Below are 18784 nucleotides of genomic sequence, written 5' to 3' on the forward strand. Positions count from 1 at the left end.
CTAGTAAACAAGTAAAGGAGGGGAAAGTGCTTCTTGAGTGTGGTAAAACACAAAGAAAAAAAGAGGACACACTGATAACCACTAAGCTAGGTAAATTCAAACGGGACCTAGACGATTACCATAACAACAAAATATTTTCCTGGAAAAAACAAACAGATCCCCTCCTTATTGGATCCCCGATGGGGTGCCCCTAGGGATCATCCCTCCTGTACACCAGTACCATCGCTCTTCTGGAAACCCACACAGAAGACATATGCCCCTACCACATTCTCCAGTACCAGACCCCCCCGACCCCCTCACCAACAGTCTATACCTGTACAACATAAAACCACACATCCTATCAATCATACCCACAAAAGAATTACCAACAATAAAAAAACCATCAACAAGATACCTGGTGACAACACCACACCCTCTTCACGTCCCCTTATCCCTACCCCCATTGGCCGTTGCTGAACCTGCCTCCATCCACCCCATCCACCTCGGCAATTAACAACTGCCAGCAGTCCACCTCACACTCTGTCAACCATGACCCATATCCCTTCGACACACCCTGCCACCGCCCCCAATTTACAACATATAGTTATTGGGGACTTAGCCACAGGTGAAATACCCACATCATCTTGTTCCAACCCGACTTCTTTTTTAGAGGTGGGTCTCCCTCGAAAGCAACGCTTCAAAAGAAAACCTATAGAAGAGGATGCAGAGGAGGACGCAGAACCCACACTCACCCTGAACAAATTCCGGAAACTATAAAAATATTTAATCTGTCATCCCTAACCTTATCCACCTCTGAAATCTCCCTTCTCAGCAGAGGCCTCTCCTTTGCGCCCACCATTGCCCCCAATTCATTCTTACTATTCAAAGATTTACACAAATTCATCCGCAAACTAACCTTGACCAGATTTTTTAATATACAGTCCAACAAAACCGCAACACAGACCGCTTCCCTCACTCCCGCTATGGCCAACATAGCCGAAGCCCATGCAGAGCCCCCTAGTAGTCCTTTGGATAGCCTCAACATCTCCACATATACAGAAGACACCTTCAGTGATATCGATCCAGAACTACCTCTTTACACCCAACATCCACCCACCTCCCCCCCTGTACAACATACTTCACTATGTCCCAAATCTACCTTTTATCCCACCCATTCCAAGGGCCCTTATATTGAAACCTTTTATAGGGTCGTCTTTTCGGATCTTCAGAAAATGTGTGAAGAATCCTCTCAGACCCGAAAACATTTGCCACAAAACTTAAGTCGTGGTGAAAGACTATCCCTAAAAGACTTCACCCAAAATCCGGACATTATCATAAAACCAGCCGACAAAGGCGGTGGTATAGTCATCCAAAACAAAGCAGACTATATCAATGAAGCCCTTAGATTACTCTCTGACCAAAACACCTACGTGATATTGCCCAAAGACCCCTTACCCAACTTCCAAGCTGAGGTCGAACTACTAATTACCACCGCCAGCCACCAACACATCATTGAGCCCAAGGAAGCATCCTTCCTCAAGAGAGATTACTATAAGACCCCCTACTTTTACCACTTGCCAAAAATACATAAACATCCCACTGCACCCCCAGGTAGACCCATAGTGGCCTCCATGGAAAGTGTCACTAGTGGCCTCTCTCAGTATGTAGACACTTTTCTACAGCCCCTGGCCCAATACCTCCCTTCCTACATATGGGACTCAGCCCACCTCATGGAACTTTTGGGACCATACACTTGGGAGGAACAATATCTATGGCTGTCGCTTGACGTCAATTCCCTCTATACGTCCATCCCTCACAACATTGGATTAGCAGCCACAGAACACTTCTTATCCCAGGATAACATGATTAATCCGGACCAAGCCATCTTCATCTCACAGGCCATACATTTTTGCCTCACACACAATTACTTCCTCTTCCAAGATACATACTATCTCCAGACCACAGGTACCGCCATAGGGACCAATTTTGCCCCGTCCTATGCCAACCTCACCATGGGCTTCTGGGAAAAATCTTTCATCTGGCAAAACAATCCATACATTCAGCACCTCATTTTTTACAGACGCTATATTGATGATCTCATCATCATCTGGGACAGCCCATCCACCACCATCCAGGATTTCATCAACCATTGTAACAATAACCCCTTTGGTTTATCCTTTACATCTGCCTGGCATCACAAGCATTTAGCCTTTCTAGATCTAGAGCTAAGCCACGATGGCGGTACCATCATTTCTCATAACTACTGCAAACCAACTGCTGGAAACTCATATCTACATTATGACAGTAGTCACCACCCATTAGGAGTAAAAAATATCCCCAAGGGACAGTTCTGCCGGCTACGGTACAAAACTGTACAAAAGAATCCGACTACATCTCCCAAAGCCATCACCTCAAAAAGAAGTTTTTGGACAAGGGTTACCCCAATACATTAATAGACACAGCTTACAACACCTATCTTTCCGGAAAACCCCCCAAAAAAGATAACCACGCGTCCGGTTCATCACCAGATTCCACGGACGACATAAAAAGATGGAAAGTATTATCTCCAAACACTGGGGTATTCTTAAACAGGATCCTCTTCTCTCTGCCAATATCCTAGACAAACCCTGTATCACTAACCATAGAGCCCCCTCCCTTAAGAACAAAATTGCTCCCAGCAAACTCAAAAAACCCAAATCCAACCCCCTCTGCCTCATACCCCTCAAGGGGATGTACCAGTGCAAAAAAAGCCCTCTGCAAAACCTGTGATTTTGTGCAACACGGCCAGAAATCATTCACCCACAAAGGCAAAACATACACCTTTGATGGTTTCCACAACTGTTCCACCGACCACGTTGTTTATTGCCTCTCTTGCCCATGTCCACTCCTATACGTAGGACGCACCATCTACCACCTAAGACAGCGGTTCGGCAAACACCGACGCTTTATCGAAACTGGCTGTGACCTACACAGCGTTCCCCGGCACTTCCTGGAGTGTCACAAACAGTCCTCGGCGGGTTTACAGGTCTGGATCCTCGAATCCATACCCAAAAACTTACCAGCAGCAGAACGTTTCTCACTACTATGTGAGAGAGAAGCGTTCTGGATCTATACCCTAGATAGCCTCAGTCCCAATGGTCTAAATGAGGAATTAGATATTAATACCATCTTGTAGTCCTAATATAATATTCCGTCATCATTTCCTCTTTTAATGCTTCTTTGTTACCATTCCAGGTTTTTCAGTATGCATATCATAGTTATCCTCGTCACCAAGACCTCTCAGTAAGTAAACCCCCCCCCCTTTTTTTCCCCTTCCTCTCCCCCCCCCCCTCTTTTTCCCCTCCTTGTGGTTCCCAACACCCTTATCCCTCTACACTTTAGATCAAATTAACCTTTTCACTACCCACATGAGGTCCTTGATCTTAATCCTCATACTCTATCCCCGAGTCCATATTATAGTTATTTTACTTACTTATAATTTCCTTGATGTCTAAAAACAGATCCTTTATGTCCCTGCCATCATATATGCTAACTTCATATGCTATCATCATCATATATACAATTCATTACCCATCTGATTTTACTCATCATGTTGCCCCTACTGCCAAATGATCTTAATTGTTCCCCCCACACACACACTTGTTTTAGGCCTTTTCTTTGCCCCCTTGCATCTCTATATATTGGACACCAAGATCAGTATAATCTCTCTCTGCATATATGTATCGTTGTTTTATCTCCTTTATTACATGCATTGCCGTTTTAAATGTCTTTCCCTTGCACTGCCGCTTTAATTATGGCACCCCCCCCCCCCCCCCCGTGGGCTATATAAACAGACTCCTTCTTCCCGTCTGGACACTTGACAAAAGGAGTGCGCATGTCCGTACCAGACATCGGCGCATGCGACGAAATGCGTAGTGAGCCCAGACTGCCCACACTGCCCTCTTCTCCCAGTGACGTCAGACGCTCCCGCCGGCCACCGCACCAGCCCTTCCATCGCGTCCACCGCGACTCTGAAGACTACAGAGCAGGCCTCTCGGGTCCTTCAGAGCTGCCGGACCTCATCTGGATGCTGCACACAGTTACATCTAGCGCCGGAGCAGGACACGCTGAACACCTGAATCCACTTACCTCTATGTAAGTTGCTACTATTGTTACTGTAATAAATTACTTTTACTACACTCAAGAGGCGCTTTCCCCTCCTTTACTTGTTTACTAGAGTTGGCTTCACTCCTCCGGTCAGCAGTCCTGAGTGTTCATCCATCCATCCATCCATCCCTGGATTTATCCCGGATCTGCTCATCCCCCACTGGATCTCAGGTCCATCTATTATTATTCTCCTTTCCAGAGACTAGCACATGGACTCTCCATCCTCCCCTTGTGCCTAGGATTCCCTGATAACTCCATCGGCTCAATACATGACGCCTCCTGTATTTCGCTATACTCCCTTTGATACCCTACCCCCTCCCCCCCTTTTTTTGCAGCTGAACTACCCCCCTAGCACTACCCCTGAGCGCCATTACCTTCCTTATTTCTACTAGGGTAGCACCAAACAGGCGATCTCCTTGAAAGGGAAGATAAGTCAAGGCCTTTTTAGAAGCCTGGTCTACAGACCAGCATTTGTGCTAAAAGACACACCGAAGGACCACTGCTGAAACAGAGAGCCAAGCCACTAGGGGAGCCGCATCCAAAGAGACATCACATATAAACTGCAGCCCCTGGACCAGCTGGTCCACCAGCTCAGAAAAGGCAGGGGGAGCTACTCCCCCTCCAGGTCAAGGCCCAAAAGCCTAGCCTATTCGGTCAGAATCTGCAAAACCAGGGTAATGGTGAATGTTAGCCTCAGTGCTGAACCAGCCAGGGTTTATATATTCTGCGCTTTCCGGTCAGCCGGATCCTTAAAGACCGGGGTCGTAAGCCAGAGGGTCCACCACCGGTGGAACAGTGCACTTCTTAAGATGGGACTCCTCATAGGGGTATCGCCTAAGAAAATCACTTAGGGACCCCAAGGGGACGCTTTGGTTGTTTCCACAATTTAGTGACAATTCTGTCAAAATGGGAGGGGAAAGGGAAGACCTTTTCCGCTCAGGGTGGCTTGTGAATGCCAAAGGGAACTTGCGCCTCTGCCACATTTTCAGCTGCATCCTCCATCTTTAAAGTCTCACACACAGCTACAATCAGTTCGTCCATCAGCACATTTTCGTACGCAGTTACAGAAGAGGAGGAATCCTTCTCACTGAGGATTCAGGGCGCGTGGTCGCAGACCCAGCAGGGTGACCCACGTCTGTGGCAGCCGAATCAGATTCATGATCTGATGAGACAGATGAGGCAGGGGAAGGCTTTTTGCCAGCCCGTCAACCAAAAGCCACCAGGCACAGCAGCTACCAGGAGAATCTGCATTGCACGAATGGCGAGATAAGGAAATGAAAAGATCAAAGAGTCAGCACCAGTGGATAAAGAGGGGCTCCCACCGCCGAAATCGCCACCCAGAGGGCTCCACTGTTATGGCCACCACTATTTTCAATGGCAAACAACCAAACAATGGCAGCCGGACTACACAAACATGGCCGCCATGCATTAAGCACACAGGCTACAAGAAAATGGCAGCCTTGTGCAGCTCTTTGGGACCCAGAAGGGATCCCTAGGCCTCAGAAAATGGTACAGGCAGGAAGGCACCCACCCGCCCCCATCGCCAGCACAGCACCTTGCCCCCACCCTAGGCGGTGGACCATGCCACCTCACAGCCCCAGCGTCAGTGAAGGGGCGGGGGGGGGATGGCCCACAGGGACCACCAGACCAATGAGAGGGGTTGACGGGAAGGAGGGGAACCAACCATCCCATGGAGGGGCCCACGTCCACCCCAAAACCCTCCAAGGGGAGAGGGGGGACAGTTACTTACCATACCAAGAACCAGACAGACACCGCTCCAGACAAAACCTCCTCTCCATCTAAATGAGGGGCTGTCGGGCAGGCTGAATGCTGCGACTCAGGCTGAGACCCGGCTGCATGCGACCTCCCAAGGCATTTAACTCGCAGGCCAGCCCTTGTCTGGTGGGGCCGACCTAGCGAGTAGCGGAGGTCTGCGCGTTCTTGCTGGCCAGACTGGGATGACCACTGGATCTAGATTGTCCAGCCCGTCGCCTAGTCTGGCAGTTGATTGTGGATCTCACAGGTAAAAATCCAGGAGAAAAAAATTCTATCTTAAAAGAAAAAGTTGCTAGGACCTAAGATCCCAGCAAGGAACTAGGTTCCTTCTCCTGACTAGGCAGAAAAAAAATGAAGTACCTACAGCAGACAGAGGGAGTATATCCCCTGGGACTGCCCAAAGGCGTAGCCAGACTTTTTTTCTGCCTACTATCCTACTTCTGTAGGGGCAGTATAACCCAATGGTTAAGAAGATCAGGAGCTGTATCAGTCAATGAAGGAAAGAGAAAATTATTTTTGCATGTAGGGGAGAATAGGCCAGGTCTTCAAGTGGTTAAAACACACTGATTAAATACATGAATATACATGCTACAAAAAAACTCTAGGCAAAAAAAGTAAACAATGTGCTCACGTTTTCTTTTTACAATCACGGATTTTACTTTTCGGCGATGATCGATGACTCTCTCACTTTTCCAAGAAAATCTGCAAGCAGAAAAGAAAACAGATCAACAAGATGTATAAAAGACACAAAAACCAAGGTAATGTGTCTAAAGTGAAGACCAGGGAACGGACGCCTTTGAAAGAAAGAACTAAGGAGAGATAAACATTTACTTCATAAGGCTATTCATAGAGAGGCAGATAATTGCTGGAGAACAGTAGAACTGAAAAAATAAAGTTTAAAAAATAAAAGCGCATGACCAGGCCAGCAATGATATAAAGAGACACAAGAAGCATAATTAACAGGTATTCTAGTAGTCTGTAGCCACAGATGCCAGGTACAGCAGAGGTAACAGAACATGTAACCTACCTGGCCCGTTCCTCTTCCAGTTTCTGCTGTGCTTCTTTCATGCACATATCCATTGTTTCATACCAATTTCTGAAGTCAAACACCAGCTGAATCCCTGATATTGATAAAAGGAGACAGAGGTAACCAGAGCACAGGGAGAGCTTTACAAAGACAAAAACGGGCAGTGACTAAATACTGAGACAAAGGCGTTGATTTACTAAAACTGGAGAGTGCAAAATCTGGTGCAGCTGTTTATGGTTGCCAATGAGCTTCTAACATCAGCTTGTTCAATTGAGCCCCTTCCACATGGGGCGGGCCCAGCAGGGAATCGGTCCGCTGATCCCCGCTGAGCAGGCAGATGGCTTGTCCGTGCCTGCTCCGCTTATGCAGAATGGACACAGACACAGCTCACTCTCCTCTATGGGCAGTCGGCTAGAAACGGACCACCTGCCAGTTTACACCTGACTGCCATTCCATCAGCCTGGCAGATGGGGATGTTTTCAGTGAATAGGATCGGATGTCAGAAGGTGTCAACAGCCATGTCTGCTGACACCTGCTGCTCCATAGAGGAGAATGGAGAGTGTCATCGGGTCCGCCTGAAAAAGTGACAGACGGACCCAATTGGTCCGCTAGTGTGAAAGGGGCCTAAAGCTTTGACAAAAAAAAAAAAAAAAAAAAAAAACTTTATGCCGATTGGTTTCAAAGCAGAGCTGCACCAGGTTTTGCATCCTCTAGTTTATTAATTTATCCCCAAGCACTGGGATCCATCCAAGTTTTAGTATTTTAGGATATTAAAAAAAAAAGTTTTATGGAAATAAACCCATTAACCAAAGGCATTTTAATTTTTACTTTCAGTTATATATTCAGCATGACCACACAAAGTATAACTGAGAAGAACAATAAATGGTCTGGTCCATCACTGTACATGGGATTTCTGGAACACTATGTAATGAGGCCTTTAAGCCCAGGAAAATTTTGCACAGGGTAGTGGTATTGCAGCAGACACAACTGTAAATTCAGATTTCAGTGCAAACAATTTTGTCCTAAAAGAACAATAATTTCTCTGTAAATGCAATTTTTACCTAGAGACATTTCCAATTTAGAGGGACTTATTCACTTATTTTCAAGAAGGCTACCTACAAATAAGGTCACAACTATGGAACATTGGTGATGCTCCAACCCTGCCTTGATAAGACCTCTTGCAAGAAATACATACCACAGTGAGATGAGGAAATTAGAATTCCTCCCTTGTGGTCAGTGGGGATATAAAGATGGCTGCAATCCTTGCAATTTCCAATACAGGTTTTACACTACCTAGAGTCCAATCACTGCACAAAGCAGTCACATAGTTTATATCATTCTGTTTTGTTTTTTCCAGTGAATTTGACAGACAAAAGAGAACTATCATGAAAACACTTTGACTTCTTTAATCCTCGTACTACTCAGCTTTGATGCAAGCACTAGTTGCGGTCACTGCTGAATAGCTGAGGTGCCCCCGTGAGGAGATCCCCCCTGATTTGCCCTGTGTACAATCATTGAAAGTAAAAGAAAATCCCAAATTTTGAGTTGCCCCTAGAAAAGTAATAGAGGGCAAATATTCCAATGGGGACACTAGTCCTGGTGGCCCGGGGGTCCCCAAGGAATTCCCTAAATGTGCAGGGATTTTTTCTCACTTCTGGTCTGGCTAGGGGACAGGAAATGAAGGGAAATCTCTGCAATGGAACACAGTTGACAAAAACAAATCTGCCAAGGGTTATAACCCTTCCTTGCTCTATCCAAAATGTAATTAAAAAAAAAAGCTTTGCCTATAGTTCTACTTTAAAACTCCAGGAGGTACATTTATTGTTAAACAATTTTATTTACATTTAATTGATATGTTCTAGGTCTGTAAGATGTTTTTCTTAAATAAGTTTCCATGATTTCTCACTGTGTTGTAGTTGACTCCAGTGGCAGTGCTGTCAAATGCACTGAAGAGGTTAATTGTAACATTATTTATGGTGCAGTGCTTTGTTTACATGTAACTATTATGTCTAGTATCTTTTTTTGTCAGTGCTGCACCTTGCACACATATTATTTGGATACATTGTGCCATCCTGCGTAAATCTTGTTATTTTAATTAACTCAGGGGCTAAGAGCCATTTCATCATGCTGCCAGGAGAATAGGGGTGAGCTAGCAACTATTTAAAAGGTATCAGAACTGTGAAAGCTGTGCCCAAAAAGCCAAGCAGAGGACAAAGGTTTAGTCGCTGATCTTTGCCCCATTACTGGCTTATTACTGACTTATCACGCCTTGTTCTGTACTGTGTCTCTGTGTGGAGGTGGACCTCCTTGTTAAAGCTTTGCCTCCTCATGTGAAAGCTGCCCCCCGGATCACCTGTGATCAACAGAGTGATGTGATATTACTGATAGGGGGATATTGTTGAAGCAGCATAACTGCAAAAAAGCAGAGACCCACAGAATTCATGTCACAGGAAAATCATTATATATGGATTGCATGTAGTTTCTCGAGAAATATGACCATAACAGCTCACAATATGGACAAATATCTACGACCTTAAACGATCCCCTAGAGAGATATGCACCAACTCTTTCCAAGTGCATATAATCTGAAATATTAAAAAAAAAATCATTGTACATATCCAAACTGTCATGTGCTTATTTTGAAAGTGCCACCAATATTGAAGCTAATTAAATTAAAGTGATTGTAAAGTCTCCTTTTTTTTCTATTAAAATAAACATGGTATACTTACCTCCTCTGTGCAGTTGGTTTTGCACAGAGCAGCTCAGATCCTCCTTGTCTTGGGTCCCAACTTGAGCTCCTGCCCCCCCCCCCCATGTTGCGTACCCCCACAGCAAGCAACTTGCTTTGGGGGGGCACCTGAGCTGAGCTGCAGCTGCTGTTCAGCCCTGCCCCCTCTCTCTGCTGATTGGCTGAGTTTGATTGACAGCAGCAGGAGCCAATGGCACCGCTGCTGTGTCTCAGCCAATCAGGGAGAGACGGCTGAGGCACGCGTGGACATCGCTGGATAGAAAGGTGAGCATTAGGGAGGCTGAGCAGGGCTCCTGCACATAGAAGGCCTTTTATCTTAATGCATAGAATGCATTAAGACAAAAAAAACCTCCTGACTTGAATTTATATATAAACAGTGTGAATCACATTGGAATACAATGTAACTTCTCAAAAGTGCAAAAGAATTTTAATCAAAAAGTTCATGCAAAGAAAAAAGTCCTTTTCTTTATCATCAATAAACAGTTCATCCAAGTGCAAAGAAAAGAAAGTGCTCATGTGTCAAAATAATCCTAAGAAACGTGCTTCCGCATCCCCACCATGCTGATATAGACAAATGGACCGCTTACCAGACCAACAGAGCCCAAATGGGATCAACAGTGCTTTGAAAATATTCTCAGCTGGAATACATCAGATGCCACTTTATACAAAAGGATCCTATATAGCAAGGTAGGTTCCGGGTCCCGACTCTTACAGTTGTCTATGGTAAAAGTAAGAAAGAAAACTAGTGCTATACTGTATAAACCGAATGTTTATTAAAAAGTATTGCACTTACAGAAAAGTAAGTATGTAACAGGCAAACGGGTATTTTGTAGGCACAGCCGTGATGTCAGTCCGTGCATGCTGACGTTACATCGGTAGCTCAGCCCCACGTGTGCTATACTGTATAAACCGAATGTTTAATAAAAAGTATTGCACTTACAGAAAAGTAAGTATGTAACAGGCAAACATTATTTTCTAGGCACAGCCATGATGTCAGTCCGTGCATGCTGACATCACATTGCTAGCTCCGCCCCACGTGTGTCCCCTTAGAAAGCGTTATCTGAGATTGGAGTCTGTTTGAATATTTTAAATAATATGCACTTGGAAAGAGTTGGGGCATAAGGGGGATCATTTGCGGTCTTAGATATTTATGTCTATATTGTGATCTGTATGGTCATATTCCTCGAGACAGTGCACTACTTGCACTCCATATATAATCTGTATAGTCCTAGTATTCCTTATACATATTGGAGCAGCAGTCTTTCATTGTGACTGAGCGCAAACTTCAATTATTATCCTTAACAGGAAAATCATTGCACTGCAGCTTTCACTAGAGTAAGAAAAGCAAGTAACACAGTGGTGAAAACACAATATCTAATTCCAAATCTCCTGAGACTAGCATTCAGAGACACAGTGCTTTAGATGATGTCATACTGCATATATACAGTGATGAGGCACAAGGCGAAGGAAGTGCACTGCTAACTTTCTGGAAGAATTCATGACATAAGGTATATGTATGCTCTAACACATCTGTCTGTATGGCTATTACATGCTTGTATTGAGTTAAGTGGAGGTAAACTCCGCTATACTTGCCTCTCCTCCAGCGACGCCAGCTCCCTTGTTGGTGCTTCCATCTTCACCAAGTCTTCTTCCATTTTTGAGGTCTTAACTATCTTAACTGGCTGGCCTGGGATGATGTAACACCAGTGCATACAAATCGGGAAACATTTATCCCAGCATGAAGGCAAGCCGATAATGCTGGCAAGGTAGTTTATATGCTTTATTGGAGAAAAGACATACAGAGTCTCTTCTGCAATAGAAGTCTGCCTGCCAGCGAGGTTTCTTTTGAAAACTTTAGTTTCACTTTATTATTATTAAAAGGTATTTTTAGATTAGGTAAAATAGTTTTTTACATCCTGGAGGATTTCTTTAAGCTGCTTACGTAAACATGCTGAATGCTAGAAAGTATGTGCTACACTGAGATCAGAATATTATACCATCGCCTTGAAGTGCAACAGTGATATAAGAATTGCTTCAATCCTCATACAATGCTTGCAAAAATGAGTACACCCAACAGATTTGTCAGAAAACCCTTAATTTCCTTTCAGGATCAACATTTTCTATGGGACACCATGCTACAAAATACTCCCACAAATGCGGGCCATTGATTGCAACCAAAATTTGTTAATATGCACACACAAAAAAGTATTTTTCCTAAGAAATTAATTCAAGACCATGTTGCAAAAAGGACTACATCCCAATAAATGTCTAAGGCCCCTTTCACACGGGCGATGCGCCCAGCAGACTCAGTTTTGCTCAGCGGGGATCGATCCGGTGATCCCCGCTGAGCAGGCGTATGACAGCTCTGTCTCCTCTATGGGAGATCGGATGATAACGGACCACCTGTCCATTTTAATCCAATCTTATCCAATCAGATTACTCAGACGGATGGAAAATAGGGTTTTCATCTGTCCGAATTTCAGGACAGGATCGGAAAGCAGTGGTTGTCAGCGGAGATGTCACCGCTGACATCCGCTGCGCCACAGGACTGCATGGAGCATCTGATCTGGTCGGCCTGAAAAACTGACAAGCGGACCTGAAAAACTGACAGGAAAGCCTGTGTGAAAGGGGCCTTAGGAGCAAAGCAAAATTTTTAGACAAAAACTCCTATTTAACAAGAATTCAACTACAGGTGTGTCTAATTATTCATTAAACAGGCATTCAGCGGACAGTTGATTATAAAAGGGCAATACTTAAAGAAAACCCCTTCCCATTTCATGCTGTCAGCAATAGCACCACATGGAAAAGAAATGTCGCAAGGCCTGAGAAAGAAAATAATTTCTTTACACAAGAAAGGTGAAGGCTATGAGATCAGCAAAGTTTTACTTATCAGTCAGAATACTGTAGCAAAAGTGATACAAAAATTTAGCAAAGATGGAACTGCAACCATCCCACAGAGACGTCCAGACCGTCCATGGAAGTTAACACCCCGACAGGAGCATCTTCTGATGAGAAGGGTAAAGAAAATCGCCATGTAAATTTACTGCAGTCGGCTAAAAAAGTAAAAAGCCAAACTAGGGATAATTGTTTTTGGAACTGTTTGCTTCAAAACTGTATGGCGTCGCAAAGGTGAGGAGCACAAAGAAAAATGCATGGTGCCTACAGTAAAACATAGTGGTGGCAGTGTCCTTCTATGGGGCTGCATGAGTGCTGCTGGTGTCAGGGAGCTGCATTTCATTGATGGTATCATGAATTCACAGACGTACTGCTCTATATTGAACGAGAAGGTGCTACCATCACTCTGCGCCCTTGGTCGTCGTGCACTTTTCCAATGATCCAAAATACACATCTATCGTCACTGTTGTATTTCTGAAGCAGAACAGGATGAAAGTGATTTAATGACCAGGTATGTCTCCTGATCTGAACCCAATCAAACACTTATGGGAAATTCTGAAGAGCAAGTTGAGCATCACTCTCCATCCAGCATCCAGGCTCTAAAAGGTAGTTCTTGAAGAATGGAAAAGGATAGATGTTGCAATATGTCATTAACTTGTTCATTCCATGCCTAGAAGACTTGATACTGTCCTGACAAATAATGGAGGTCATGTGTGAATCATGCAATTGAGAAAGCGCATCTGTGGTTTAAAAGCCTGGGAAGTACAGTTAAGCAGGCCACAGATGGTGCGATTTTCTTTTTCTGCAACCATGGGCTGCACACCAGTATCATGACACTGTTTAAAAAACGTTTATTTTGATAACAGATCCACAGCATGACATTCTGTCTGTCATCTACCTGCTTCAACATGTTTTGCCAGAATAGGCTTAAACCATTATTAAGCCCTTTATGGTGAAACATTCTGTAGCAATTGAGGACAGGTGGAATATGATGATCTGGATCTGTTACTGGAATAAACTGTGACGGCATCAGTATGTGCCCCTTTTCTTCCTCTTTGGCATACTTTGGAAGGTAGTACCCACAGAAAGCAATCATGCACAATGACAGCTGGAATATGATTGGATACTGGGGGGTAACACCTCCTCAATTCTCTTTCTCCCATCTACAAAATTGCACTGTAAATGTCACAGCACACACACACACACACACACACCTTACCTTCAGTCTTATTTCTTTTACTAGCAATTTCTGAGATCTGCCTGTAAAACAATTAAAGACAATTATGTTTTCTATACTTTTTTTATTCATTATGGAAAAATAAAACAAAAGCGAGGATATTACTTCTATTTTACACTTATTATATTTACTAATTTGACTAGGAAAGGAAAGTACACATAGCAATTTTCTTGTCCTCTTTTTTTTTTAAAAACATTTTTTAAAAATAAAGAATTTTTTTTTCTAAAAGTATTTAAAAGTATAAAAACAAATATTTATTTTTCTGCATAACAAATTAACCTTTGTGTGCATTTTAGGGGTCCTGAAAACGGTCCCATTCACCTGTACAGTGTAAACAAGCGTATTGTGGTGCCAAGGAGTACCTGGTGCTTTGTACAGCCACCCCTAAACATGAAAGGCTATAGGTGGCTGTACATAGGTTTGTGCTGCTACTTGTGTGAACTGGCACAAGCGTACAGACATCTGTAAGTACGTGCCATTTTATACACGTAGTGGCGTATACCTACATACTGCCGCCTACAGCAATTCAGGTATATGTGTGGCTGTACATAGGTTTGTGCTGCTACTTGTGTGAACTGGCACAAGCGTACAGACATCTGTACGTATGTGCCATTTTATACACGTAGTGGCGTATACCTACATACAGCAATTTAGGTCTATGAGAGGCTGTACACAGCACCAGGGGCTCTCAGGCACCAATAAACATCTGTTTTTTTAGGCTGTATTGGTGAATGCGCCCTTGTGTATGAGCCATTAATCTTAAAACATTTTGCATCTTTGAGGTTACTGGTTCGGCTATGTTTTGTTTAAGTCAATGCAAAATACAGGTGCATCTCAAAAAATTAGAATATCATCAAAAAGTTAATTTATTTCAGTAATTCAATTAAAAAAGTAAAAATATTATATAGATTCATTATCCACAGAGTAATATATTTCAAGCATTTCTTTCTTTTAATTTTGATGATTATGGCTTACAGCTAGTGAAAACCTAAAATTCAGTATCTCGGAAAATTTGAATTTTGTGAAAAAGTTAAATTTTGTAGACTCATGGTGTCAACACTCTAATTAGCCTATTAACTCAAAACACCTGTAAATGTTTCCCGAGCCTTTAAATGATCTCTTATGGCGCTTTTCCACTGCATGGAACCGTACCGGTTCGGCACCCTTTTGTGCTTTTCCACTGCTGGTACCGCATGGTATAGGGTCGGAACGGTTCGGTACGGTACGGTATAGGTTTGCTTTTCCACTGCATGGAACCGAACGGTACGGTACGGCCCTGAAAAAACAGTACCTACTCGATTGTGGTTCCAACAGGTACCAAACTGGTACCATATCCCACAATCCTTTGCATGCAGTCACTACTAGGCACTGATTGGTCAGAGAATCCCACCCACCCCGTTGTTATCCCACCCACTTAACTTTAGTACTGCTTTAGTGGAAAAGTAAACCTATACCGTACCGTACCGAACCGTTCCGACCCTATACCATGCGGTACCAGCAGTGGAAAAGCAAACCAGGCCAAGCAGGTCAGAGTAGAGCCGAGCCGGTACTAGCCGGTACTTGCAGTGGAAAAGTGCCATTAGTCTGTTTGAGTAGGTTACACAATCATGGGGAAGTCTCTAGCTATGCTGGGAACTTATGCTCTCCTCCAATGATCATGTCCTGCTATAAAAAAAAAATTGTAATTCAGGTTGCAATTGGGGTTGATTAAAAATGTGAAAACAGTGGTGATATAAGTAAAGGAAAGTGCTTCCAAGTTTACACTAAAATGGTTCTAAATATAAATTTACACAAAATATAAAAAGCAAATCAAAAAGGAAAACCTAAAATCTGAATTGATGCATACAAGTAATAGCAATTTTGTATAATAAATGCATTCGATTGATATATGCTTTGTGATGAGCTTTACCATTCCCAGTCATCGTTGAGGACAAATAGGATTTTGAGCACAACAATTATGATTGCCACTGCTTGAATGTCATAGGGGATACATCTCGCTCGTTTCCTCACGGGATCATATGTCAGGGTGGTGACATCATCCAACCCGGTCTTCTTGGCTACCCGGTAGGTCCAGTTGTGCAACTCATCTGCAAGATTTAAAACAGAGAATTGTGACTTTTATGAGAATTGTCATCCCAGTACTTTTGTGTTTTATGGTAAAATGATATAATATACACAATAAGTGTCCTGTAAACTGCAGTCACCTATGAAGCTGTTACAAATTGAAACAGTAACTTGTTTTTCTTGAACAATAAATTTCACTTTTATTAAAAAAAAAAAAATAAATAAAAAAAAAAACAGCATTCTGTGCCCCACTCATAGCATGCTATATAAAGGTTTATCTGTCCTTCAGTTAACAGTACAAAATGCCCATCCTACCAAGGGAAGTGTGTGTGTGGGGGGGGGGGCAGCAAATGTTGATTCCCCTAGCAATATTTAGCATGTAAAGAAGGAGATGAGGACCAGCCATAGGGTAGCAGTCTCTCTGGTGCATTCACTGAGCTGATTGGTGCTACTCTCTATAGACAGTTACCTTTCCTTGGCTTGCTCATGCACAAAATATTACTGCAGTACTATAAAGCAGAAAAGCCATGTATACAAATGCTATGACAAACCTGCTGATCCTATCCGATCAGGTAACAATAGCCTGATAGAGTGGGAAATGTACTAATGGTGGTAGTTGTCCTCACTGCAGCAGTATTCAGGATCTGATATGGCATTCTGACATCTTGCAGGAGCCATTACTGCTAGCTGACCAACCTGGCAGACACAAGGTGAGCTTACAGAGACAGGGCAACACTGTGTACAGGTAAACCTCTATAGGTTCTAGAAGAAAACATATAAAGCTGAAAAGTATACCCACCTGAACCCATGTGAACCCAGGAGGGAGAGATAGCAGAGCTGCCGGTAGCCATATTTTATTATACTTATTTATATAGCACCCATCATTTATGCAGCACTTTATATACGGTACCTTCATATTAGTCCTTGAGCTCAAGGAGCCTACAATTTAAAATCTCTACCTCACATACATACTCAGGCCAGTTTAGGCAGAAGCCAATTAACCTGCCTGCATGTCTTAGGAAACAAATACCGGAGGAAACCAACGCAAGCACAGGGAGAACATGCATAGTGTCCTTGCTTGGAATCGAACCAAAGACCCCTGTTCTCATTGCAGGAAGTACACAGCAGTATTCAGGGTCTGATATGGCAGTCCAACATCTTGTAGGAGCCATTACTGCTAGTTGCCTTACCTGCCAGGCACAAAGTGAGCTTACAGAATCGGGTGAACACTGAGTACATGTAAACCTCTAAAGGCTCTAGAGAAGCTGCTTATAGGTTATAGGCGGCTTAAACGTTTGACCACCAAGATCCATGGGAACCCAGGCGGGAGAGAAAGCAGAGTTGCTGGTAGCCAAATTGTTCTTTATTACAGGTATTTTTTACAGCGCCAACAACTGATCAAGAACTTTCCATGCTGTTTCTCATCACTCCCTAAAGTCAAGGTGCTTACAGCCTAAGATCCCTACCACACATACACAGAATAGTGCCTGTTTAGATAGGAGACAATTATCCTACCATCATGTGTTTGAATTATGGGAGGAAATCGGAGTACCCAAAGGAAACCAAGCACAAGCAGGTTATGCAAACTTCATGCAAATAGGGTTATGGCTTGGATTTGAACCAAAGACCCCAGTGTTGCAAGGCAGAAGTGCTAGCAGTTAAGCTACTGTACTACCTACAGCACAACTCCTTAAGAAACCCTGGTCTGTCAAGTGTAATTGGGTACAATATATAACTTCCAGAGCCTGCAATCTGAATAGAGAAAACTGGAAGGAATGAAGGCACTATTTTAACGTCTTTATTTACAAAGTGGTATATTAAAAGATCTAGTTGGTGGAACAAAGCATGAACACATTACTCTAATGCCTATGGGTACAAACTTACATAAAGCTGTGCTTTTAATCTTTTAATGATGATTGTAGCTAAATGTGTTTAGCAGTCGTGTTGCTACCACTTCATGCCTGTGTGTGTCAAGATCCATGGAAACCAGGTTTGAACATGCGCCACATGGCTGACAATCCACTCCTAACTAGTAATTAGCTGCAAGCCACAAGCTGAACAACCTGAACAACAACAGAAAGACAAGTTGACCTATGTGTGCTGGAAACACAAGGACATGCAGGCTCATTTATCACCTTACTTAGTAAGAAAAATTCTCTGACTCCTACATTTCCAGTTTTACAAGAAACTCTGGCTCCACCATCACTAGGCATCTACACAGTCAGCAATTGCCGCTCACACTGGCACACAAAATAGCACTAACAAGAAATACCACAATCTTATGTCTCTGCCGGAGGGATAATGTAACCTGCCTGGAGGGCAAGTGGAAATTCCCATATAAGTCAAAGCTACAGGGCAAGAGGAGGGGTTTGCACTGTAATCACTGGAAGGACACTGACAATAAAATGTGACCAGGGGCAAGTGACATTGTGTGCTCTACACAACCAGCTCTGTAAACAAGTTTTGTAAAAAACAAGCGAGAAATTTGCTTTCTCCTAGCAATGTAGAGAAAAAATTAATACAATTAAATTTAACTAAACACGAGAGTTCTTTTTTTTTTTTTTTTTTTTATAGAAGGATGTGTGCTCATGCGCCAATTACTTTCATATATATTTTAATCTTATAACTTGATAATCTGATTGTTTTTGAATTATTAGCTTTTTAAAAACAAAATGATCTCTTAACTTAAATCAGCTAAATGCATTCAAAGTACATAAAAACAAAAGTTGTGTAAAATCTTACAATTTGTTTTCTTTAGGAAGCAGCCACAGTAGAAAAGCCTGTACCCTGCCAGCATGCTGTATAGAATCAAGGACCCTTGTTCTATGTACTGAAACAGTTTTCTATGTGTAGAGGTTCAATATGCCCTCTGCTGAGTCACATAGTTCTGCAATCAGCAAAACTCATGCTC

General features: G+C 43.1%; 1 protein-coding gene across 1 annotated transcript in view; it reads right to left on the bottom strand.

The window, feature by feature from the left end:
- TAF1B (TATA-box binding protein associated factor, RNA polymerase I subunit B) overlaps nt 1-18784 on the bottom strand; it is a 254378-nt gene that overhangs the window by 60815 nt on the left and 174779 nt on the right. The window contains exons 10-13 of the mRNA XM_082252374.1: nt 15719-15896; nt 13792-13832; nt 6929-7022; nt 6533-6603 (exon numbers count right to left, since the gene is read on the bottom strand). Coding sequence (XP_082108500.1) covers nt 6533-6603; nt 6929-7022; nt 13792-13832; nt 15719-15896 — 384 coding nt within the window. The remainder of the gene's footprint in view (nt 1-6532; nt 6604-6928; nt 7023-13791; nt 13833-15718; nt 15897-18784) is intronic.

This window comes from Pelophylax lessonae, assembly GCF_965119305.1.
Source record: "Pelophylax lessonae genome assembly, chromosome: 3".
In the NCBI taxonomy this organism is placed as follows: Eukaryota; Metazoa; Chordata; class Amphibia; order Anura; family Ranidae; genus Pelophylax; species Pelophylax lessonae.